A 25,760-nucleotide genomic window follows, 5' to 3' on the forward strand; every position below is an offset into this window, starting at 1 on the left:
TAAGGTGCTGAGGTGAGAGGAGTCCTTGCTGCTTTTCCTCTCCTTCTCCTTCTCCTTCTCCTTCTCCTTCTCCTTCTCCTTCTCCTTCTCCTTCTCCTTCTCCTTCTTCTTCTTCTTTGTCCTTGATTAGCCTTCCACCAGGGGCTGAGGCTTTTGTGTCACAAAAGTCAGAAAGGCTTATAGCCTATGCCTATTTTCCATTTGCTCCATCCCTCTCTTGAGAAAACGATTGCAGAACCTCTACTGGCATGAATTAAGAGGAAGGGAAAGGGGAAAAAATACATGTAGGAAAAAAAAAAAAAGCCCAAAGCAGAGAGTGATATCTCAGAATATTGTCCTGGTCACAGTAGTCCTCTAGTCTCTGGGTCTCATCAAAATTGTTAAAATTGTTAAAAATTAAAGTACATGTAAGGAATTTGGAATTGTATTTGGTACTCGGACAGTAAGTGCCTAATAAATGTTAGCTGTTATTATCTAGGACTTCTCCACTCAGGGAAGGACCTGGGTCTCTGTCCCACGTCAGGTCTTCCAGGACAATTACTCCTTTTTAAAAAATATATATATATTTTATTGATTTTGTACAGAGAGAAAGGGAGAGAGATAGTTAGAAACATCGATGAGAGTCATCGATCAGCTGCCTCTTGCACACCCCCTACTGAGGATATGCCTCTTGCACACCCCCTACTGAGGATATGCCCGCAACCAAGGTACATGCCCTTGACCGGGATGGAACCCGGGACCTTTCAGTCCCCAAGCTGACGCTCTGTCCACTGAGCCAAACCAGTTTCGGCTCTAGGACAATTAGTCTTTACCCTCATAGTAGTGCCATGCTGTGTGAGTGATCTATACCTCATGCTAGACCTAGAGGACAGTTCAGCTGCATGAACTTCTGGTTTCCCCTGGGGGTGAGGTTGCTACTACACCTAGAGGATTCTCTTTCCTCTCAACATTGGTTCCCCTTTCCCTACCCGCAAAAGTCCAGTTGGTACTGCACCAGTTCTGATTGGAGTCCAGATGTTGTTACTGGTCTTTCTGGTAGACCTGGGACTGGATAATTACATTGAAATTCAGAAGATGCATGCAATTTTTGGCACTGGAGTCTTTCATTAAATTCAACGAGCATTTACTGAGCCCCTAAAGCGTGTAAAAAATCTGGTTCCTTGAAATACATTTGGCTCTTCTTAACTCAATTTGGATTAATTCTGATCCCATCCTTAAGGATTTTATGAAGACCAAATATTAAAGTGGGAAATGTTTGCACCATTCCTTGCAACTATAAACGTCTTTGATGAATGACGGTTGCTACAGTGTTATGTTAATATTAATTGTAATAAAAACACGGCAGCTTCCCAGGCAGGCGGTAGAGAGCAGCTGTCAGGCCAAAAGGAGCCGGCCGGAAGAGGTCAGGGGAGGTGCCTCCAGCACGTCCGGCCCAGAAGAGGCGGGGCCTCGGGGAATGTAACCCAAACCCCGCCCCTTCCTCAGCCCCTTCCGTCAGCGCGGCGTAGGCGGTTACCATGGCGATGACGTAGAGTGGGCGGAAAGGGGCGGGGCCATGGAGAGGAGGAGGAAGATGGCGGGAGGGCGGCTCTGAGGAGACCTGGGCGGCGGCGGAGGAGGAGAGAAGCTCAGCGCCGCGCCGCGCCGCGCCGGGGCCCATGTGGGGAGGAGTCGGAGTCGCTGTTGCCGCCGCCGCCGCCGTTGCCGCCCGCCTGGAGCTGCTGGACCGGAGTGGGAGTGAGGGGGAGACGTCAGGATGAAGTTCGCGGAGCACCTCTCCGCGCACATCACTCCGGAGTGGAGGAAGCAGTACATCCAGTATGAGGTACCGGCGGCGGCGGCCGGGGTGTTGGGAGGACTCGGAGGGGCCGCCGTCTCGCCAGCCCGACCTCCAGCCACAGCCGCCTTCCGCTCTCGCTGCCTCCCCGCGGCGCCGGGGCAGACTTTGACCCGGGGCCGCCGGGGAGCCACTGCGGCATCCCCGCCGCCGTGCCGGCCCCTCCGGGCCCGCTGACCTTCCCCTCCCCCGCGGCCCCGCTGCCGCTGGGGTAACGGATAGGAAGGCGGCGGGCCGGGAGGAGGGCACTGCCCCGCCGGAGCTGGGGCACGGAGGTGGAGGGCGAGCCGCAGGTGGGGGGGCTCGGGGTGCCCGGGCAGCCCGGGTCGCGCTCATTCCCGCATCCCCCTCTCACCCGGATCTCTCTCGTCCCTACCCGGGGCGAGCGCCCCCGTCGCCAGGTTTGCTGGTGTTTCTCCCTCCTCACCTCTCACCCAGGAATCCTCTTCCAGGATAAGCCCCTCAGGGCGATTGGCTTCATCCCGCAGAGCCCTCCTTCTGCCTTTCTCCCGCTTGCCCGCACTGTTGACAAAGGCTTTGTAACTAACTGGGTTGAAACTTGATTGAAATGTACATCACACAGGCAGTGTTAAACAAACGTATTGGAATCAACTCATCAGTTTTGATAATAAGACTCGTTTTACTGACTGCATGAAGTATAACAAAGTAATCGCATCTTGGGTTTTGACTCTTGTGTTGTTTTGGAAGGGAGCGTAGGGGGAAGAGGAAGGAGGAAAGAAGAGAATTATTAAAATGTTCAGGGTTGGTGGGTTTTTTTTTTTGTTTTTTTTTTGCCACTAAAATTTTTGTTAACGAGGGAGAAAAGTACTCTATTGTAAACAATTACTTTTTTTTTTTTTTAAAGCCCTACCTGCCTATTACAGAAATCATGGTCCCCTCCCCCCTAATTCCTTTGATAACCTGTAGGGTGCTTAATTGAGAGTGGTAAGGAACCTTACATTCATACAGGGAAAAGTAAAGATAATGAACCCATTTATATAGTCAGAGGTGAGATACCTAAAGGGCTTTAAGCATTGCAATAGGTTAGTCTCAGTAGCTGGCAATTCAGCTCCTGGATAAAGACTTCTTCTGAAAGCGCCAGGAATTCACATCTATGTTATGTGCAAGAACAAAGAGTATAAAATCAATATGAACCCAAATATGCTAGCTAGATTTAATGAAATAGAATATTTTAGTACCCTCATTTCTATTTAAGTTAAGTGATAGCGTGTTTAAGCAATAGCATGAGTTTATTTAATCATATAGCAGTTGTAATAATTGAAGAAGACAGGGAAAGGGATGTAGGTAGGTTAAACAGAACCTCGGAAGATTGTAAAATAAATTCACCTTGTAACGTACAGCATTTCATTATTGCCAGGAACGAAAGGCCTAAAATTATTAATGCTTTTCTTGTCACTTAATTTTCTTAGAGTGTTTTGTGGCTACGTTTGTAAGAATGAAATAAGGGGATGGCTTTTCAGCCTGGAGAGTTTTTGATTTATTGTTCCTAATAACATTCAGTCAGTTTTAAACCTTGGCTAGAGTCCAGACGATGGTTTTTATTGAAAGGAGGGTATTGGTCTTTCATCTTTCTGGTAGTAGTAATTTTCAGCACCACTGCCAGTTCTTCATAGAGGCATAGGACATAGCATGCTGAGGCAACATCTTGCAACTTGCGGTATAGTATGGCATGCTTGATTTGGGCAGAAGTAATAGTGGCTGTTTGCTATGATTCATTTTAAGTATTACAACGCTTAACTGTTTCATAGAACTGTATTAATTTGGAATATCTGGGGCTGGAAGTAGAAGCATACGATTTACTAGTTTGAAAATGCAATTACCTCTTGATTTGTAATGGCAGCTTTGTGGCTGGAGTGACCACAGTAATTCTGGGACTCTTCATTCATTTACTCCATTCGGGTACTAGTCTTAAGTGGTTATTCAAGGTTGGTTACAGAGGGACAAAATCCCTGAGCACGTTTGTGATTGTATTATCTTTCCCAGGCCAATTACAAGTCATTTTTGGAAAAATTCATTTACTGTGGACAATTGAAATTTTATTTTGCAGAGTCCCTACTATGTGACTCCTGTCTGGGATAAACTCATTGTTTGGTAGACAAAATTAAATAAGGGGTACTTTTCTTTGTGCACTGGAGCAATTAAAGACATTTTAAAAAATAGGGCTAGGATTTTTATGTGTTTTATTGTTTCTCAAGAGCTGGTGCTGGTCCTTTGAAAATACTTAAAGAAATACATGAGAGTGTTTTGCATTCAGAAATTTTGGCGGCTTTAAAACTTAGGTGTGTGTGGGGGGGTTCTTTTCTTTGCTAGAGAAAAGAACTTTCTTGTAATGCAGTAAAATGTAGTTTCTCATGTATGAAGGTGATGCTCTTGAAACACTCTTAGCAGAACAGACCCTTGCATTTGTTATTCGAGCACTGGTAGTGAAATTTTGGTATATTACCCCTGACTTCTAGCCGAGGGTGGTTTCTAGTGCTGCGAACCACTGTGCTTCAGCTTTGGTTTTTATGTTCATCTTGCTATATTAAATTTTACTTGAAATAAGCATAGCATTACATAGAAGCTGACAGTTTTGTTTTATATCTATAATTATATGTATTATTGGATATTCACGGTCACACAGTAAGAGCTAGTTTTTGTAGGTATGTTATCCATAAGACCTTGTGGACAGTCTTTTGGCCTTTCCAGGACTCTTTCTCCTCCATAAAGTAAGACTATAGGCACAGAGCTTTTTAAGGTTTGTTGTGGCTCATAGGTTTTTGATTTAACTTTCAATTGTTTTTCTTCCTTGGATTGTTAAAAATTATTTGATAGTGACCCATCAATTTCCTGAAAATTATTGGAGTTTCTAATTTAAAAGTGAATTGTAGAGTTCCTAGACTAGGTCTTCATAGACAGAATAATAAAGCACAAAAGAATAGAGCAACATGGAGAACCGTATAAAGAAAACCTATTTCATTCACTTCTGATAGTTTTTATAAGGAATAATAATTAAAAAAATAAGCATAGACTGTTTCCAGTAATCTATTTGAGTGTAAATCTTGGCATGTAAAATAGACATTAATAAATCTTTGTAAGAATATTTTTTAAAAATTTAGAATCAGAGATTGTATAGAGTTCTGTAATTGATTAATCAAAATTAACTTAAACCAGTTTCAACCAAATAGATTAGTCTGACTATGTTAATATTTTACAGAATATTAACAAAAGAAGTAAATATATTTGGTGCTTTAGGCTGCTGACTTGTATTTTCTTTCCTAGGGTCCTGTAGTTTAGTTTCTTTTGTCAGTGTATACTTTAGTTTTGTGAGATACTAAAATAAATAGGCACCCAAGTTTTAGGATTTTAGACTTTAAAAGAAATTTAGAGATTATCTGTCTCCTTATTTTTTCAGGCAAGGAAACTAAGATCTAGAGACATTCAGTCACTTGTCCAGGATCAGATATAGCTAGCTAGTCTCTTGAGCACAGATGTTTAAGCATTGGGAGTCAGATCACCTTAGCCTAGCTCTGTGACCCTGATTAAATCACTTTCTCTTTCTGGGCTTTAGGTTCTTTGTAACCCAAGCCAACTAGATTTGATGGTTTCTAAGTCACAGCCCTATATTTTCTAAGGACCCATCTGGCTCTAAATTTCTGTATGTTTTTATGGTTTAGTTATTTGATATGTGAAGAGGAAATAATTTAATGGAATATTATTAATAACATCCTTTTACATTAGTGTTCTTTCAAAAAATTTTTATGATATTTTAATCTGTGAATGGAAAGCTAACTCAAAAAAACTTTTGTTTAATTAAATAAGCAATGTTAGTCATGGATTAATTTTTGTTGCAGGATTTGGGAAAGGAGAGATTCTGCATAACTGCACATCCCTTATTTTCAAATGTAAGGAAACATTGCCATAACACGATTGTGCTTTTCATTTATAGAACTCTCCCATGAGAACACTTGTGTTGTAGGCTTCAATTTCCCAAAGGTATTGTGTTGATTAGTTAGGGTTAACTTGCCTTGCTGGAACTTGTTTGAAATTTCCAGTTTGGCCACCCGATGGGGCACAAATCACACTTTTTCTTTCAGTGCTTCTGTAAATGAAAGTACGGTATATTATATTTAAGATAACATTTGTACATGATTGTGTCAATAAAATGCCTAGCATTTACAATGTTTCTTACATGAGTGAATAAATGTTGTATAAGACAGGAAGGTATTATTGTTCATTATTATCTTCCTATAATGAAATGTGTTAGGGTAAGGATGCTGGGAAGATTATACTTGTTCATTCATCCCTGCAGTTTGGTTTTAGAACAACTTTTGGGTGAAGGCCCAGATCACAAGAACCTAATCCTGGCTTCAAATCTAGTCCTAATCTAGAAAGCATTTGAGAGACTGATTGAGTTGTGCTTGTTAGAAGTTTCAAGTATATTTGCATCATAGACCCCAAAAGAGAGTACTCCTAATTTCCATCTACATAGTAGTAGATGTACTTATTTTTATGCATAAGAAAAGGAAGAAATAAAATTTTACTAAAAATGGCTTGATGTGACCTTTTTTGAGGAATTTTCAGTGTATAGTCATAATCAAGTTTCAAAATCAACTGAATCCTGAAGTTTGAACTAGAATACTATATTACAAAGTTATTAAGTTAAGATTTTAAAAAATAGCCGAAACCGGTTTGGCTCAGTGGTAGAGCGTCGGTCTGTGGACTGAAAGGTCCCAGGTTCGATTCCGGTCAAGGGCATGTACATTGGTTGCGGGCACATCCCTGATAGGGGGTGTGCAAGAGGCAGCTGGTCAATGTTTCTCTCTCATTGATGTTTCTAGCTTTCTATCCCTCTCTCCTCCTCTCTGTAAAAAAATCAATAAAATATAGTAAAAAAAAGATTTTAAAAAATAATGAAGCTTTTCAGTTATGTTCTCTAAAAGTGTTATTATTGATACTTTCTTAGATTAAAAATACTTTGTAGTATTCACAAATAAAAGGTAAAATTCATTTTATTATTGTCTCATCTTTTAATAACTTCTATTTTAAAAATTGTATGTTTTGGCCCTGGCCGGATAGCTTAGTTGGTTAGGGCATTGTCCCGATATGCCAAGGTTATGGGTTCCATCCCCTTTGAGGGCACATAGAAGAATCAACCAATGAATGCATCAATAAATGGAACAACAAATCTATGTTTTTTTCTTTCCCTCTCTCTCTGAAATCAATAAATTAAAAAAATTCTGTGTTTCATAATGTATACAGTTTTAGAAGGATATCATTTATAAATAAATATATATGGGAGATGGATATGACACAAAAAATGCTTGGAAGACTGCTCAAGTTGTGCAGCTTAACCAAAGCTGGGTTGTGGGTTGCCTGGTATTGAATTGGCCTTTAGGATTAAGAGAGTGTCAGAATTCACTAGGGTTCTTGCCTCTTCAGGTCTTCTCCTTTCCTAGTAAATGCTAAAATAAGCCAAGTAGCCCTAACTCGTTTGGCTTAGTGGCTAGAGTGTTGGCCTGCGGACCGAAGGTTCCAGGTTCAATTCCAGTCAAGAGCATGTACCTTGGTTGCGGCACATCCCCAGTAGAGAGGGTGGGCAGGAGGCAGCTGATCGAATCGGTTTCTCTCTCATCTATGTTTCTCACTCTCTATCCCTCTCCTTTCCTCTCTGTAAAAAAACAATAAAATATATTTAAATAAAATAAGCAAAGTCGACAAAGCTAATGAACATAAATAACTTAAAAATTATTCATTCATTCAACCAATATTTAGAGGGGTTTTACTTTGCTATAGGCTGATTTGTTATATTTATTTCATTATCTTAAAAGTAGAAAAACCCGGTATTTTTTTTGTGTGTGTTTTTCCTTTACATTTCAGTAAATATACTGTTTTCAAAATTAAAAATTGTGTAGAAAGGGAAGATTACAGATCGAGGTCTTGGGACACAGTTATAAATTTGGATCCCTGTGTAAATGATGTGGAAGACTTTCACCTTAGTTTTTCAAACTCTTTATGTTATACACCTTTAAATCTAATTTGTTTATAGGAGTAAATAATTATCTATTTCTTCACATCACCAAGCAGGTATATGGTATCTGTAGGAACTAATCAGAAAATCCTTTAAAAGTTGTTTATTTATTTAGAGGTTATAGGAAAGTATAATTTACCTGCTGTTAGCATAGCTTACAATTTTGTTATCTCTGTAGCAAGAGGGACAATATGTTGATTGAGAACCTAGTCATTTCTTTTTTTATTGAGGTTGACCTGCAGTATTTAGACAGACTATACACCAGGAATAAGGAGATATTAAGTCCTTAGACCCAGCTTTGTCACTGATTATTCATAAATAATTAGTGAGCAAGTGATTTTTTTTTTTAAGATTAAAGGGCTGAAATGTAATCAGACAGGAATGTATGGAGTTTTTAGATAATTGTGTGAGTTACTTATTTGGGCTAAATTGGTAAAGTTGTAATTCACAGAATAAACCATGTGTTTTGAGGGCTTTTTCTATACCTCAGAGCAGTGTTCTTTTAATTTTTCGTCTCCGAACCAAATTGAAATTCTTAAAAATTATTGAGGATTCCAGTGTCTGTTGATATATGCTGTATTATAAATTAAAACTGAGAAATCTTAAAGATACCAAAGTACACAAGCACACTTATTAGTGGTCAGAGACATGACATACACTTCATTTAGCCTCTGGAAAATTCCACTGTGTATTCTTTCAAGAATGAGAGTGAAAAAAAAATGTATGAAGAAAAATGAATGAAATTGTTGTATTATTATGAAAATAGTTTTGACCTTTTGGATTTCCTGAAAAATTTCTGATTGTTGCTGCCTTAGAGTATAAGACTCCTATCAGAAAGTAAGGAGATGGCCTGAGAAAAAGCGTCTAGTCTTAGGAAGCACATTAAGAGAATAAAGGAACCCCATGGGTGAGGATTCTTTGGTATTTCTCTCCCTTCATATCCCCCATTGCAAAGGACAGTTGGCTTCCTGGGATTTCATTCTCTCTTCTTTGAATTGAATTAGTGGAAATGTAGTCAGTGTGTCATTAGGAGAAAGGAGTTAACATTTATTGAGCATTTAGGAACCAGGTATCAGCTGTTTTACAACAGTTTTGCAAGATAAATGATTTATTATCTCCATTTTACTGAGAAAACCTAGATTTAGTGGAGCCAGAATTTGAAATGAAATCTGTCATATTTTGGAGCTCTAGTTTTTATATGGGAACTAGAGGCCCAGTTCATGAAAATTTATGCACTGGAGCGGGGGTCCCTCAGCCCGGCCTGTCCCCTCCCACAGTCCGGAAGCCCTCAGGAGTGGGAGGGGATCAGGGGAAGGCAACACCCCCATCACACCTCTGCTGCTTCCACTGCCGACAGCGCAAGCCTCAGCTTAATTTCTGATTGGTCTTTTTCCATATCCTTAGGGTCTCACTAAATTTCTGAGGTTTCTAGAAGATTCTTGTGTAACCTTATAACTCTGGTTTTGAACTCTATATCCAGTATTTTGTTTTCATCTATTTCTTTCCTTTGTGACTTGTTTCTTTGTCTATGCATTTTGGCTGCTTCCTGTGTGTTTCTATGTACTGGGTAACTGCTAAGTCTGAGTTGATAGAGCGGCCTTGTGTGGTAGGTGACCTACAGGGCCCAGTGGCTCAGCCTTCCCAGTCACCTCAGGTGGATGCTCTTGGTGCACCCCTTTCTGGGCTGTTTTCACAGTCTTGTTGTAGTTAACCCTTGATTGCTGTTGGTGTCACTGGGAGGAATTGACCTCCAGGCCAATTGGCTGTGATGACCAGCTATGTCTACACTGGAAAATCTGTTGCACAGGAGACCCCTTTATGGGGCAGGACTTGCTTCAGTGGGGCTTTGGTGCTCGCTGAGTCTGTTCCTTGAGTGTGTCTATTTACTTGTGAATGATGGTTTAGATGCTTTATTTTATTTATTTTTAAAATATATTTTATTGATTTTTTTACAGAAAGGAAGAGAGAGGGATAGAGAGTTAGAAACATCGATGAGAGGGAATCATAGATCAGCTGCCTCTTCCACACCCCTTACTGGGGATGTGCCTGCAACCAAGGCACATGCCTTTGACTGGAATCGAACCCAGGACCCTTCAGTCCGCAGGCTGACGCTCTATCCACTGAGCCAAACCGGTTTCAGCTGGTTTAGATGCTTTAAAAGTGATGATTTCGATGTGAAAGTCAAAGAATGTCCCGGTCAACAGAAAAGTTTGAAGACCAACAATTACAAGTATTATTGGATGGAGATGCATGTCAAACTCAAAAACAACTTGCAGAAAGATTAAACGTTGCTCAGCAAACAATTTCTGATTGTTTACAAGCAATAGGAAAGATTTTAAAGGAAGGAAAATGAGTGCCACATCAACTGAATGAAAGACAAATGGAAAACCGAAAAGTCCTCAGTAAAATGTTGCTTCAACAGCACAAAAGAAAGTCTTTTTTTCATCGAATTGTGACTGGTGATGAAAAGTGGATTTATTTTGAGAATCCCAAACGCACAAAATCATGGGTTGATCCAGGTCAACTATCAACACTTACTGCAAGGCCATGTCGCTTCGGAAAGAAGACAATGCTCTGCATTTGGTGGGATCAGGAAGGTGTGGTGTATTATGAGCTTTTAAAACCAGGTGAAACCAACAACAAATAATCAATTTGAACAACACTTTGATTGTGAAATGACCAGAATGTGCCAGATGACATGGCAAAATAATTTTGCTTCATGATATCCCACAATCACACACTTCAAAACCAGTTAAAGACACCTTAAAAGATCTTGCCCAGGAAGTGTTCACCAGACCTCAGATTACCACTTGTTTTGATCGATGCACACACACTTTCTGAGCAGCACTTCAAATTGCATGAAGTGGAAAATTGGGTCTCTGAATGGTTTGCCTCAAAACAAGAAAAGTTCTATTGGGACGGTATCCACAAATTACCTGAAAGATGGGGGAAATGTGTAGCTAGCAATGGACATTACTTTGAATAAAGCACTTTTGATGTTTCTCTTGAAATTATAGTATTTTATTTGATTACAAAATTATTAACCATTACACTTGATAAATCTCTGGCTATTGGTGATTGAGCTCAATGTTCAGCCACTCTCCTTTCCTCTGAGGTCTGGGATGGGGCTAAAAGTTTTAAACTTCTAATCAAGTTTATGGTTTTTCTGGGGACCAACTCCTGTCCTAAAGCTTTCTGGGGCCTTCCCCACCACTCCTCCATCATTCATATACAAATGATAGTACATTTCAAGGGTTTTCAGAGCTTTGTGTCAGAAACCTGAAACAAGGAGCAAGTATTTTTTTGTTATAAAATACTTGTATTACTGTATTGTCTCAAATTCTCCATAAATAGTGAATCTTTGGAAGTCTTTTTTACTATATATTGTCAAGGTTATTTAGTCATGGAAGTAACAAGTTGGTCACTAGTCTAAAGCAATGGTAATTCATTTGGGAAGAATATAATTTACTAGACTTGAATACAGAGTGGGTTACCCTGGAGGTACATTCCTTGCAATTTGGGGGTGGGGGGGTGGGAAGGGTTTAATATGTATGAATGACTTTAGGCCAGTAGTTCTGGGGAGAGGTGATTTTGTTCCTCTGGACGTTTGGCAGTGTCTGGAGATATTTTTGGTTGTCGCAGCTTTGATGGATTGGTTGCTTCTGCTATCTAGTGGATCCCTAGATGCCAGGGGTGCTAATAAAAATCTTGTTATGTGCAGAACAGCCCCTCACTACAAATGGCCCAAAATGTCAGTTATAAGTAGGTTGAGGAAAGCTGGTGGCCAATTTAGGAATCACTAGTAGATGGTAGTTGAAACTTTAAAGCTGTGTAACTGGATACGGTCACTTGAGCTGATGACCAGCTCTGGAGCCTTATCCACTTAATTAATAATACCATTTTGATAGATATGAATAAACCCTTTTTATTCCTGTTCCACAAAACACTTAAAGAGAACAAAGGGCAATCATTCAGATTACCTAAATTTGGTTGTTAGTTGATTTTCTGGTTTGGGAAAAAACAATAAAATCTTTACTCTCTTTATAGTCCTGAACTGATAGGGAGGACTTTCCAGACCTCCATTGAAAAGTATTTCTACCCAGGATGAAAAGAATTCTGGAAATTATCTACACATAGTGTGAATGTACTTAACACTATTGAACTGTACAATTGAACACAGTTAAGTGAATTTTATGTTATGTATATAACACAATTTTTAAAATTTTCATCTAGTGTTTCATATTTTCTTAGATGGTGTTCCGTTGTATTTCTCTGGGCTCTTGTTCTCGATTTCTATAACTACTTTCTTTTAGTTGGAGTGTTTATGTTCTCACAGGTGATTTTTCAGCGGCATTTGATTTTTAAAGTATACAAATTAGCCCTTGTCTTAAAAATTAAATAGTACTGATTGGTATGAAAAAAAAAAAAATATATATATATATTTTAGCTTATTACAGTTAATTGAAGCATTTCACTAGATTCCTTTTTTCCTTAATTTATTTTTCATTATTGACAATATTAGAAATGTCCCCCATTTCCCTCCCTCTTTTGCCCCCCTTCACCCAGCTGCTGCCTCACCTCAAGCCTTCGTTGCACTATTGTCTGTGTCATGAGCTATGCATATATGCATATAAGTTTTTTGGTTAATCTCTTTCTGAGATCTGTCAGTCTGTTCTATGTGTTCATGCCTCTGGACCGATTCTGTTAGTCAGTTTGTTTTGTTCATTAGATTCCACATATAGGTGAGATCATGAATATTTGCCTTTCTTTTGCTGGCTTATTTCGCTTAGCATAATAATCTCTATCTAGGTCAATCCATACTGTAGAAAAGGATAAGAGCTCCTTTTTTACAGCTGCATAGAATTCCATTGTGTAAATGTACCACAGCTTTTTAACCTACTTATCTACATGGACACTTCGGCTGTTTCCAGATCTTAGCTATTGCAAATAATGCTGCTATGAACATAGGGTTGCATATATTCTCTCAGGATTCTTAGGATATATTCCTAGAAGTGGGATCGCTTGGTTAAAGGGTAGTTCCATTTTTAAATTTTTGAGGAAACTCCATACAGTTTCCACAGTGGTGGCACCAGTCTGTGTTCCCACCAGCAGTGCATGAGGGTTCTCTTTTTTCTACATCCTCAACAGCACTTACTGTTTGTTGATTTACTGATGGTAGTCATCTGTAATAACTCATTGTAATTTTAATTTGTATCTCTCTGATGAATTGTGATGATGAATAGCCACAGAAATCTTGAGAAAGAAGAAAAAAGTTGGAGGGATCACAATACCAGATATCAAAACTATACTACAGAGCTATTGTAATAAAAGCAGTCTGGTAATTGCATAAGAACAGGCTTATAGATCAGTGGAACAAAACAAAGACCCCAAAATTGACCCTGGCCATTGTTGTCAAATAATATTTGACAAAGGAGGCAAAAGCAATCAATAGAGTAAAGACAGTCTTTTCAATAAATGGTGCTGGGAAAATTGGACAGATACATGCAATGAAACTAAACCACCAACTTATATCATGCACAAGAATAAACTCAAAATAGAGAAAAGACCTTACATTTAAGTCATGAACCCATAAAAATCCTAGAAGAAAACATAGGCAGTAAAATGCAAACATCTCATTAACAAAATTTTTGCTGATAAATATCTTAAGGCAAGAAAAATAAAGGAAAAAATTCACTAAATTAATTTAGGGAATCATATGTAGTTATTGTGTGGATATTGAAAAAGAAGTAATTGTTTAGCTTCACATGCTTTTAATATAAAAATTATTCAATTCATGTATTCCTTTTGTTTCTTCCTAATAGGCTTTCAAGGATATGCTGTATTCAGCTCAGGACCAGGCACCTTCTGTGGAAGGTAAGATGCATTAATTCCTTCCTACATGTAGTCATATTAAATCTCTCTTTTTTTTAAAAAATATATTTTATTGATTTTGTACAGAGAGGAAGGGAGAGAGAGCGAGCTAGAAACATCGATGAGAGAGAGTCACCGATCAGCTGCCTCTTGCACACCCCCTACTGGGGATATGCCCGCAACCAAGGTACATGCCCCTGACCGGAATCGAACCTGGGTCCCTTCAGTCCCCAAGCCGACACTCTATCCATTGAGCCAAACCGGTCTCGGCATAAAATCTCTTTTTAAGGAAAGAGATTTTAAACTGCACAGTACTAAACCAATATAACCTGTCCTATTATGTAGATCTTTTTTAGTTTTCATAATATATATCATAATTACATTATATTTCAAACAGACATTGTTTTTTGTTTAGTTCACATTTTCCCTATGGATCTTGTAAATGTCCTTAAATCAGTCTTAGCATTGTGAATCATATACTGGCTTAGAGTCAGATTTCTTATCTGTGTCATTTTCAACCCTTCCAAATGTTTTTTCTTTTTCTTTTTTTTAAAATTCTTTATTGTTAAAACGTCCAAATGTATTTTCATATCTTTCTCTTCATCCATCAACCTTCAGTGGATCCTTAGTCCATAATTAGTCTGGCCAACACACCTTTTTCTATTTATGCCATGTCTTTAAACTGGGACTAAAACAACAGAGCACATTTACTCTGTGTGTGTGTATGTGAGAGAGAGATAAGCATTTATATATATGCAAGTATACAGTTTGGCAGTCATAAAACAACCTAAGGACACTGATTATCTCTCTAATTATCTTTATTGATCCTTCTTTTTCTGTTACCTCAGCTTCTGCTCACAGCTCATTCTTTATGGGTTTAACCTTTGATAGGTTTGGAGAGTTCTAAGTTAAAGTAGTATGGGTTCTTGTGTCAGTAATTAATTTGCTAATTCAACAACTATTTCTTGAGGGAGTGTTCTTTTTGAGGCTGGATATTTTACCTTTTTATATCACTTTTTTTTTCTTTAGGAGTGAAGAATGTGGAAAAGTATTTACTAAGAATATTCTAGATTAATACAGATTAATATCTTTATGTAATACCAAACTGGTATGCTATGAAGTCATTCTAATGACAAGCTTTTTCAGGCTTATTTTTATGACATAGATGCTGAAGTTGTTTAATAAAACTATAGATGTATACATCTTTCATTTCTAGTCATTTTGAATTGAAAATGTGCTTCCTTTAATACTTCAAAATCTTTACCAGGATATAGGCACTCAGATACTAGTGTTATGTCACTGAAGTTTGGTTTATAATATATTTAATTCTCTTAATATTTCACTGAAGACATTTAAGATTTATCAAAATGTTGAGTTCTTTTTTGGGGTTATTATCTCTTATTTAATATGTCCTAAAGAGTAACTTCTCAAAATATTTTAGGAATGTAAGAAAATGAAATTACATGGAAGTTAAACTGATTTTCTCACCCTGTGTAACTTGCTTTAAATAGTGATTCTTTCAATTTTATTTTCAAGGTTGTGCTACTTATCTTTAATTTTTTTCTTAAGTTTTGCCATCTGGTTTGTAACAAAGATACTCAGATGTGTTGGAAATTATGATGATCTTTCTTCAGCCCTTTATGCTGGATCATGCTGTAATTTTCATACACTTCTAGTTCTTATAGGAAAATGGAATTCTGTCAAAGACTGCTAAAATGAACATTATTTAGAGTTAAGAACTTTTTCTTTATCTCACTGCCCAGAGACAGTGGGTTTCATAAGGCTATTTCTTTTACAGTCTGAGGGCATAATATAAAAATTTATTACTCTGACCTGGAAGGCCCTAAATAATCTAGTCCTTTGTCCATGACTTCACCTTATGCCATTTTCTTTCTTGCTCACTAGACTCCAGATACATTGCCTTTCTTTATGTCTCTAAATCAGCCCAAGCTTGCTCTTATAATAATAAGAGCAAGCTTGGGTCCTTAGCTTTTGTCCTCCGTTGAGAATCATTGGATCATTCTTGAAGGGCATATGGCTGTGCCCCTCAAGAGACCTTCTGAATGCCCATTCGTATATATAGCTATTTAGTCACTTTATATTACATCAGTCTAATTTATTTCTTTACACAGCATTTGTCACTTTCTGATATCTTGTGTGTTTTCATTGACTTATTCTGTTGAGACCAGTGTAAGTCCCTTGTGACCATATATTTTGTCCTAGTATCTAAAATAGCTACATACCTCAGCTTATATTTACAGAGTGCATCAGTAGGTCAGAATAAAAAATAAAAATAATTATTTTCCTCAATCTTTCTTAAAATCGAAGTACTGTTTATGAAAAAAGGGAGTAAATTAACCTCACTTGAGTTTTTAAATTTTTTTTTAACTTTTCTTAATCTTTAATGCAGAATCTTTAATGCTGGGTAGATGGCTAATTGTATTTTTTGTTGTTGTTTTATAATGTCGATACTATAATTTTATAAGGTATAGTCTGAGGTAACACATTAGCATTTCTTTAAAGCCAGTGGAGAAGCAGATGATATAAAGTCCTACTTTAAAGATTTTGTGTTTTTGTGCATTTGTGTTGTCTTGATGCCAAGCATTGTATTCCCTTTGATTGCTGAAGAATCATATTTTATAAGCTACTGGGTTAACTGTATATTTTTTGTGAGATACTAAACCACTTAGTGTTTTACATATGTGATATGCCTCCTTTTTGAAAAATCATATATGAATTGTTGGAGAATTTTTTAAAAAAAAGTCTACTCAGTGGAATACATTTTTTACATTATTTGAATTATAATGGAAAGTCCTCCAGATGCTTTGATTGTTTTCTTTTCACATTTGGGTTCTCATTATAAAGTACTAGTGGCCCAGTGCATGAAATTCGTACACATTAAAAGGGGATTAATTAGAGGAAATAATTTAATATTGCTATTTGCCCTTTCTCTATAATAGAAGTGTCAGAGATGAAAGAAAATTAGTAAAATGTATATGAAAACCTTCCTCCTGTCAGAGTCTGGGGCACACCACGGGACCCAGAGTCAAGTCTCTGCCCACCCACATATGCCTCAAAATCACAGGAGACCCAGATCCAGCCAGCCCCTGCCCTCATTGGGCTAGATCCAGACCTGACCAGTCCCACCCTTGTCAAGCCCCACTGGACAGGGGACGTAGCCTCAGGTCCCCTGGCCCGGCACCAGGACCGGGTGTGTGGCCTGAGGTCCCCCAGCCCAGACCAGGGTGGGGGACATGCCTTGGGGTCCCCCGTCAAGCCCCGCCAGGTGGGGGTCATGGCCTGAGATCCCCTGTCAAGCCCTGCTGGGTTGGGGGCATGGCCTGAGGTCCCCTGTCAGGTTCCGTGGCCCAGCACTGGGATGGGGGCACAGCCTCAGGTCCCCCGTCAAGCCCTGCTGGGCAGGGGGTACAGCCTGAGTTCCTCCGACTCAGCACTAGGGGTGCATCTTGAGGTCTCCTGTCAAGCTCTGCTGGGTGGGGAGTGTGGTCTGAGGTCCCCGGCCTGGTGCTGGGGTGGGGGGCGCAGCCTGAGGTTCCATAGCCTGGCCCTGGAGTGGGGAGCAGCCTGGAGTCCTCTAGCCCAGCACCAGGACAGGAAGCGCATCTTTTTAAAAAATATATATTTTATTGATTTTTTACAGAGAGGACGAGAGAGGGATAAAGAGTTAGAAACATCGATGAGAGAGAATCATGGACCAGCTGCCTCATGCACACCCCCTACTGGGGATGTGCCTGCAACCAATGTATATGCCCTTGACCGGAATCGAACCTGGGACCTTTCAGTCCGCAGACCAACACTCTATCCACTGAGCCGAACCGATTTCGGCAGGAAGCTCATCTTGAAGTTCCCCTGTCAAGCTCCACTGGACAGGGGGCATGGCCTCAGGTCCCCTGGCCTGGCACAGGGGTATGGGGGAGTGGCCTGAGGTCCCCCAGCCTGATGCCAGGGGGTGCGGTGTGGCTTGAGGTCCCCTGTCAAGCCTTGCTGGGTGGGGGATGCAGCGTGAGGTCCCCTGTCAAGTCCCATGGGGGTGGGGGAGGGTGTAGCCTCAGGTCCCTGCTGATTGCTCATTAAGGTTCCTTATGGGAACTTGGCTTCAGCTGTGGGTACAGCCATCTTTGTGATGGGGTGATGGTCAATTAGCATATTCCCTCTTTATTAGATAGGATTCCTTTATTTTTTATATTTTTAAATCTTTATTGTTGAGACTACTACATATGTTAAAGTATTCCTTTTGATGGGGAGTGTACATAGCTAGTGTTAGTTAGCTTAATACAGCTCTCTGACTTTCTGAAATGGAACAAATACGTATAGTTAAGGACATAAGCCACTGACCACTACTATAGTGGTCTCTGCTTTTCTACCATTTCTTCTTTAGTCTCCACACATACTCCCCAATCTTATGAACATGTTTTATTGGATCTTTTTTGCTTAGGCTTCCTTTGCTTATTCAACTTGGTTAGTAGATGTGTTACAATCTCCCTAAGCTCCTTAGAATTCAGCTTTTAGTAGATTAAAGTATGCTTGTAAATTATTCATTCTGATTATATGCTTGAGTTCACTTTAGGCATCGTCTTCCACCTCACCTCTGTCCCCAGGTCTTTGTTGTTTTAACAGATGTGAGTTTGCTTTTTAGTTTTAGATGATGGGAGACTGAATTACCTTTCTAAAAATCTATGAAGTATATTATCAATACAATGCCTAATCTTGTTTAATCCCACCATTGTTTTGAAGCAAATTTCAGAAATTGTATCATTTTATCTGTAAATATTTCTAAAGAATAGTCTCTGCCCCATCACACATAAAAATATTAATAGTAATTTCTTAATATTATTAAATATCTGGTAGGATTCACCATTTTCCTAATTATTTTATACTTTAAAAAAGATTTATTAGTTTGAATAGAACCCAAATAACATTCATTTTTTGATAAACTGTGATTGATTAAAAATCTCTTAGTTCTTCTTTGATCTATAGTGGCACCATTCATTATGGTACCCAGTAGTCAGATGTAGCTATTTAAATTAATTGAAATGAAATATTCTGATCCTCAATCATACTAACTATATAGCCACATGACGTTAGGAATTACTGTATTGAACAGCATAGAATATTTCTCTCACTGAAGACAGTTCTATTGGTCAGAGCTCATCTATAGATTTCCCCTCTAACTTTCTTTATTTTTCTTCTATTTTCCTTTAAAAATTTTTATTATTATCTGGTAGAACAAAGAGGTTTGTTTGCTTCTTTTGGTCTTTCAGATTCTGGATTTTACTGATTGTACTTCTGTGGTATATTGTATCTTAACATGGTTTCTGTTTTCTGTAGTTCCTGTGAAATTTTAGTTAAATCTAGGGACTTATAATTCCGATTAAATACAGAGCACACATATTTCCCCCCCCCCCCTCACAACACTTTCTAAGTGCTGATGTGTGCTTCTATCAGGAGGAATGTATATCAGCAGATTGTCTCTCTTTGTAATGTTACTAGCTGTTGACAATTATTGCCTCCCCTAGATTCATGAATTCAGTAAGGTTTACAGAATAGTGATATTCTAATTCTCCTGTGTTTATCATCAGAATTCTGTGAAGAGAAACTTCCCTTCCCTTTAGTTACCCTTAGCTATATAAACTGTATAGGAAAGATAGAATAATTGCCTAATTCTTTCCCTTTGTTGCTAGCTTTCAAAATAATATTGGTTCTCTGACATTTTCCAAAGTTGACCAATGAAACTTTTTAAAAGTGTCTTAATGAATTAATATATTTAAATGTATTTGGTATGTTTTGGTACAGTGTAGTTTTTATCCTTATTAACGATCAGGTTTTCAACTTTGGCCCAGTGGGAACCTCTTCAGTTAATTTTCTCATTGCTTTTGATATGACCCTCATAGTCTTTGAAAGCTCCTTCTTTTACCTGATATGGCAAAATTTTTCAGACTCGCATAATTCCAGCCTAGGACCTGGGATCAGGCATTCTGCCAAGGAGGCATGGTTCTTTTAGTGATAACCAGGGAGTGTTAATTCTTTAAAAGCTACATACTGGCAACTGGGACTGTTAGTCATTGCTACTGAGTTATTCATTGTTGTAGACTTTATTTTTCAGCAGCAAGAAGTACATACGTGTGTATCTGCACATGCATGTACATGCACACATCTGTAAATATATATGTGTATATTTTTAAAAGATAAAATATCTCGTTCTTTAAAGGATAGATTGTTAATATAGTTGAACTTAAAAGTTACCGTATGTTCTATTTGAAAAGATTAACTGTGATGATTTTTAGGATTGAATAATACTTTTAAGCCTGGTAACCACAGGTTGATCTCTTTGGGATTCAAGTGTTGAGGGGTAGTGAATACCAATACTGATTAAAATTTCTTTTTCTTCCTTGAAGGTTGAGAGTTGAAACATAGTTTATTACCTACTAGACAGCCAATTTATGGCTCCTGATGAGAAATTGATCAGCTATCTTTTTGTTACAAGAGATATAGTCAGTGAGCTTGGAAAAGGAAATTGAATTTACTTCAGTGTGTTACCACGTGCAATTAATTTTGCATATACACCAAAACACATCTTATTTGAAGTTGAAATAGTTGTGATTTGAATCAGGACATTGCAAGTCTAGTGTGATTAAATATATTTAAGAGTTTCTGTTGTTCTACAATTGCAGTGTAAGTCCAAACAATATGTTATTAGGCTATTCACAAAGGAATCTTTTGGTTGTACAGTGAGAAAATGAAATAGCTAAATTTGTATATTTCTTTAACAAACAGTGGAAGAAAATGAGGTAATTTATATGGTAAGATTTATTATTTTTATACTGTTATTTTTTTCTGTTTGGGATCTCTATCTTCTTAATAGAACAATGGTTTGTTATCTCTTTTAAAGTCTACATCCAGTCTTTCTAGTCTGTTCACTCACATGGTAAATAAATTTAGGGTATTTACAGGAGAGAAGAATTTTTAACAATGCAAGAGGAACACAGTATACTAGGTAGATAACCAATGTCACCCCAACTGCCTCCTCTGCTGGCCAGATCACCCCTAACTGCCCTCCCCTGCCAGCCTGATTGCCTTCAACTGCCCTCCCTTGCAGGCCTGGTCCCTCCCAACAGCCCTCCCCTACAGGCCTGATCTTTTTTTTTTTTCTTTTTTCTTTTTTTCTTTTTTGGAGACGAAGGGGCCGGTTTTAATAACAAACAAAGCAAAAGAGGAGGAGGCCTCAGGAGAGCAGGCGGAGCAGCAGAGGTGGCGTCCCCCGGGTTAGTTGCCCGCGTCTTGGTTTGTGATAGGCCTGATCTTCCACAACTGCTCTTCCCTGCTGGCCTGATCACCCACAACTTGTGGTGGCCATCTTGTGTTCACATGGGGGAAGCCATCTTTGACAATATGGGGGTGGACAGCTTGTATGTTGGAGTGATGGTCAGTTTGCATATTACCTCTTTATTATATAGAATAGGGACATAGAGTAGAATTTCTGAAGACTTGCAGTTTCCATTGTTTTAAAGCTTTTTGGAAGCTTTTCTTTTTTCCTAGAAGTACTAGAGGCCCAGTGCATGAATTCATGCACCAGTGGGTACCTCAGCCAGTCCTGCAGGATGGGGTCGAAACCAACTCTCAGACATCCCCCGAGGGGTCCCAGATTGTGAGAGGGCTCAGGCCAGGCCAAGGGACCCCACTCAGTGCCGGCCTGGTCACTCCTTACTGCCCCCCTGCTAGCCTGGTCACCCCCACTGCCCCCTTCTGCTGTTGTGGTTGCCCCTAACTATCCCCTCTGCCAGCCTGGATGCCCCCAGCTACTCCTCCCACCCCCCGACAGGCCTAGTCATCCCTCACTGGCCCCCCTGCCAGTCTAATCATCCACAGTTGCCAACCTGGTCACCCCTAACTGCCCCCCCTGTCAGCCTAGTCACTCCTAACTGTCCCCATTGCTTCCTGGTCATCCCCAACTGCCCTCTCACCCCTCATAGCCCCCCCCCCCCCCAGCTGACCTGGTCGCCCCATGCAGCCTGCTGTTCAGTTGTTTGGTTGTCCCTCACTAACCCCCCCCTGATGACCTGGTCGCCCCATGCAGCCTGCTTGTTCAGTCATTTGGTCATCTCTCACTAACCCCCTGCTGGTCTTGTCGTAGGGAGCCATCTTGTGAGGGCTTGATGGTCAATTTGCATATTACCTCTTTATTATATAGGATGAGTTAAAGCAATCTGAGGTATGATTTCATGTATAAGACATGAAATTGCATATTGTAATTTAACGTTATTAGATCAGTTATTTTCAAAGTGTGATTTATTGACCTATACTCATTAGTGTCACCTAGGACAGTGGTGGGCAAACTCATTAGTCAATAGAGCCAAATATCAACAGTACAATGATTGAAATTTCTTTTGAGAGCCGAAAACTGACTTCTGCTCATGGACCACAAAGTTTCAATCACACTGTACGTGCGGGCCCGCACATGGTATTTTGTTGAAGAGCCACACTCAAGGGGCCAAAGAGCCGCATGTGGCTTGTGAGCCACAGTTTGCCGACCACTGATCTAGGAAATGTAAAATTTTGAACTCAGTTCAGACATACTGAGTCAGAGAATAGGCCTGGGCCATTTGTGTGTTTGTTTTTTTTTTGTTTTTTTTAAAATATATTTTATTGATTTTTTATAGAGAGGAAGGGAGAGAGATAGAGAGCTAGAAACGTCGATGAGAGAGAAACATCGACCAGCTGCCTCTTGCACACCCCCTACTGGGGATGTGCCCGCAACCAATGTACATGCCCCTGACCGGAATCGAACCTGGGACCTTTCAGTCCGCAGACCGACGCTCTACCACTGAGCCAAACCGGCTTCGGCAGCCAAACCGGCTTCGGCCCATTTGTGTTTTAACAAGCTCTTCAGTGGCTTCTGATGCATGCTAAAGTTTAAAAACAAACTTAGAATGTTATTGTCCTTTCTTTGTACCAGCCAGTAAGTAAAATTTTATCTATGTTATTCTGTTCAAGAAGTGTGCCCTTATAGAGTGCCTTAATCAGTTAAACTATCCATACATAATTTTTAAAAGGTATAATTGGTAAAAGTAAAATCAGAGCATATGGTGGTTTAGATGTCATTAAAATTTAAAAGGGTAGTTCTCCATTCTGTGTTGACACTGGAGAAATTCAGATTGTAAGATTTCACTGTTCTAGATAACAAACAAATTTATCTTTCCTTTTTTTGGGGGGAGGGGTACCATTTATTAACATTTAGTCAACAAGTCTGAGAATGTTGAGATTGACGGGCTAAAGATAAACTTAGGTAGTTGTTAGTAATTGGTTTGGAATGTCACTTAGAATAGTATCAAAATAGGTCTCTGATAGAGGTGAGGAAAGATTTTGTGCCTATCTTAGATTTGAGCAGGAATTAAAACCATCTTTCCATTGTTTTTGTGGGTCTCAGTTTGAAAGTCATTGTTCAAATATAGGTAAAATATGTCTTTCTCAGACACAGGATTAGGGTTTAGGTTTTTGTTATACACAATGAGCTTTTAAACTTGTGTTTAAAGGAGAGAGTTAAACCTTAAACTAGAAGCATTTACAGTGTTTCTTTAAATTAATTTATACATTCAATTACATATTTTCATTTTATTTAGAATTCTCATTTTAAGAAAAGACTAAATGAAACTAGAAATTAGTTGAGAAATTAGCCTATGGTGTGAAATGATCTGATGTATAATGTTACTTAGTTGAACAAAAATGTAATTTTATTTTGTTTTTAAGTGATAAGTTAATTTATAATTATTAACCTGGAGTTTGAATGGTCTTTTGAAAAATCCTACCTAAGACAGCTAAATGCTATTCCATCAGAACACTGGTCCCAAAATAGAGTTCAGACTGTTTTTCTACTTGACACAGTTGTCTCTCTTGCTTTGCTTTCCTCCTGATATGATGTTTCCATTTTGGGGATGGGAAGAGCTATGATTATTTATAGGCTAGTGTGTTTTGGACAGGTGGTGTGTTTACACAGATCAGTGGAATTATCAATGTTTCACAAGACCTTTATATGAATACGTTTTTGTTTTGTCATCACTTTTTGTATTTAAAAAGAATGAAGTAATTACATTGGGTGAATAGAGTACACTTTATTTAATTTTATATTTTAACACAGAATGTGTTCTTTATAGGAATTTTCCAGAGTTTTGGAATAATACTATATGTAAGCCATGTAGCTTTGAAATTTGAAAAAAAATTTAAAGGATGTGTTTGTGTCTTCTTAAAGAGTGTAGAGCCTGGCTGGTTTAGCTCAGTGAATAGAGCGTTAGCCTATGGACTGAAAGGCCCTGGGTTCGATTCCAGTCAGGGGCACATGCCTGGGTTGCAGGCTCCATCCCTAATAGGGGGCATGCAGGAAGCAACTGATTCTCTCTTGTCACTGAAGTTTCTATCCCTTTCTCCCTCTTCCTTTCTCTCTGAAATTCATAAAAATATCTATACCAATAAAAGGGTAATATGCTAACTAGACCGAATGTTTTCCAGATGTCGTTCCAGACAAAGCTACCCGTGGCGGGCGCCAAGGCAGAGGTGGTTAGGGGCCGTCAGGTCGGCAGGGGAGAACAGTTAGGGGTGATTAGGCAGGCAGGCAGAGTGGTTAGGGGCAATCATGCAAGCAGGCAGGTGAGCAGTTAGGAGCCAGTGGTCCCGGATTGTGAGAAGGGTGCCCTGCGGGATCGGACCTAAACTGGCAGTCGGACATCCCAAGGGGGGTCCCAGATTGGAGAGGGTGCAGGCCGGGCTGAATTTCATGCACCAGGCCTTTAGTGTGTGTGTGTGTGTGTGTGTGTGTGTGTGTGTGTGTGTGTGTGTAAATAGTATAGAAATTTTAAGCATATTCTTCATTCCCATTTTCTGCTTTTTATTTGACAGTTTTTTTAAGGGAGTTTTGTATAACTCTGAAGTATTCATAAATTCTTGAAGCTTTACATATACTATAATTCCAAATTTATAGTAAAGTCAGAAAGTAATTACTGGCAATACTACAATATGAACTTCTGAAGTTAGCATATGCACATATGTTTCAGGTCAAAAATCATTAAGTTAATTATGTAAGTAACTCTTTATTGTAACAGGACCATTTTGCCACTGTCTTCTCTAGTGAAATAGAATAAAATAGTCTCCTTTTTTTCTTTCCCTTATCTCTCTTCATCTCCTTCTGGAACCTCCTCCTTGTTCTATATCCATTAAGCCCTGGTCATCCAAAGCCATATTAAGGTTTCTCTATTCTTTATTATACTGAATTGACAACTCTTTGTAGGATCATCCAGATACTTCATCTACTAGAAGTAGTTAGCTTGCCTCTTGAGACATTTGGCTAGTTAATGATCTGTATCACATAGTTAGAAACTTCTTTCTTTCTGGATATTGTGTGACTATTAGTGCTCATCAGTCTTTTCTGTTCTTCTAGTTCCCATTTTACCTATCCTGTTTAAACAAAAGATGGGGTGAAGAGTGGGTTGTGAGTCTGGAGCTCAGTACGTAGTGATATGGGCCAGAGTAAAAGATTTTGGTGTCCTTCTCATATAGAGGTAGACTTTTAGTAGGAAGAACCTACCATTGAAGATTATTATCTTGGAAACCAAGATGGAGGGGTAGGAACTATAAGTTCACCTCATGAACTATAAGTCAATATTGGAAGAGGGAGTCTCAAAAAATAAGAACTAAAAATAAGTTTAAGTCAAATATTTTTTAAAGAAAATTCTATACTAGGTAGGTAATATATAACCTGTATTTTTCCTTCATTGTCTTAGCAGCAACAAGGATATCATTGGTGTCTAAGTCAAAAATTAAGGTTTTATTTAATCAGCATTGCTTCTCTGTATTAAAGGGGATGTTGGAGAAGAAAAAGATTAACTCAGAATGTGACCTCATTTGGAAATAGGGTCTTTGCAGATGTAATTACTAGTAGTTAAAGAACTGAGATCCTTGTCTATAATGAGCCAGTGAGGAATAACAGAGATACAATTTAGAGGGAAAACTGAT

The 25,760-nt window shown here is 38.9% G+C and overlaps 1 protein-coding gene across 1 annotated transcript in view; it reads left to right on the plus strand.

The window, feature by feature from the left end:
* The first annotated feature begins 1,539 nt into the window (after window positions 1-1,539).
* XPR1 (xenotropic and polytropic retrovirus receptor 1) overlaps window positions 1,540-25,760 on the plus strand; it is a 90,128-nt gene continuing 65,907 nt past the window's right edge. The window contains exons 1-2 of the mRNA XM_084866131.1: window positions 1,540-1,825; window positions 13,691-13,742. Of these exons, the coding sequence (XP_084722257.1) occupies window positions 1,757-1,825; window positions 13,691-13,742 (121 nt within the window). The 5' untranslated portion in view covers window positions 1,540-1,756. The remainder of the gene's footprint in view (window positions 1,826-13,690; window positions 13,743-25,760) is intronic.

This window comes from Pipistrellus hanaki (assembly GCF_964339955.1).
Source record: "Pipistrellus hanaki genome assembly, chromosome: 18".
Lineage (NCBI taxonomy): Eukaryota > Metazoa > Chordata > Mammalia > Chiroptera > Vespertilionidae > Pipistrellus > Pipistrellus hanaki.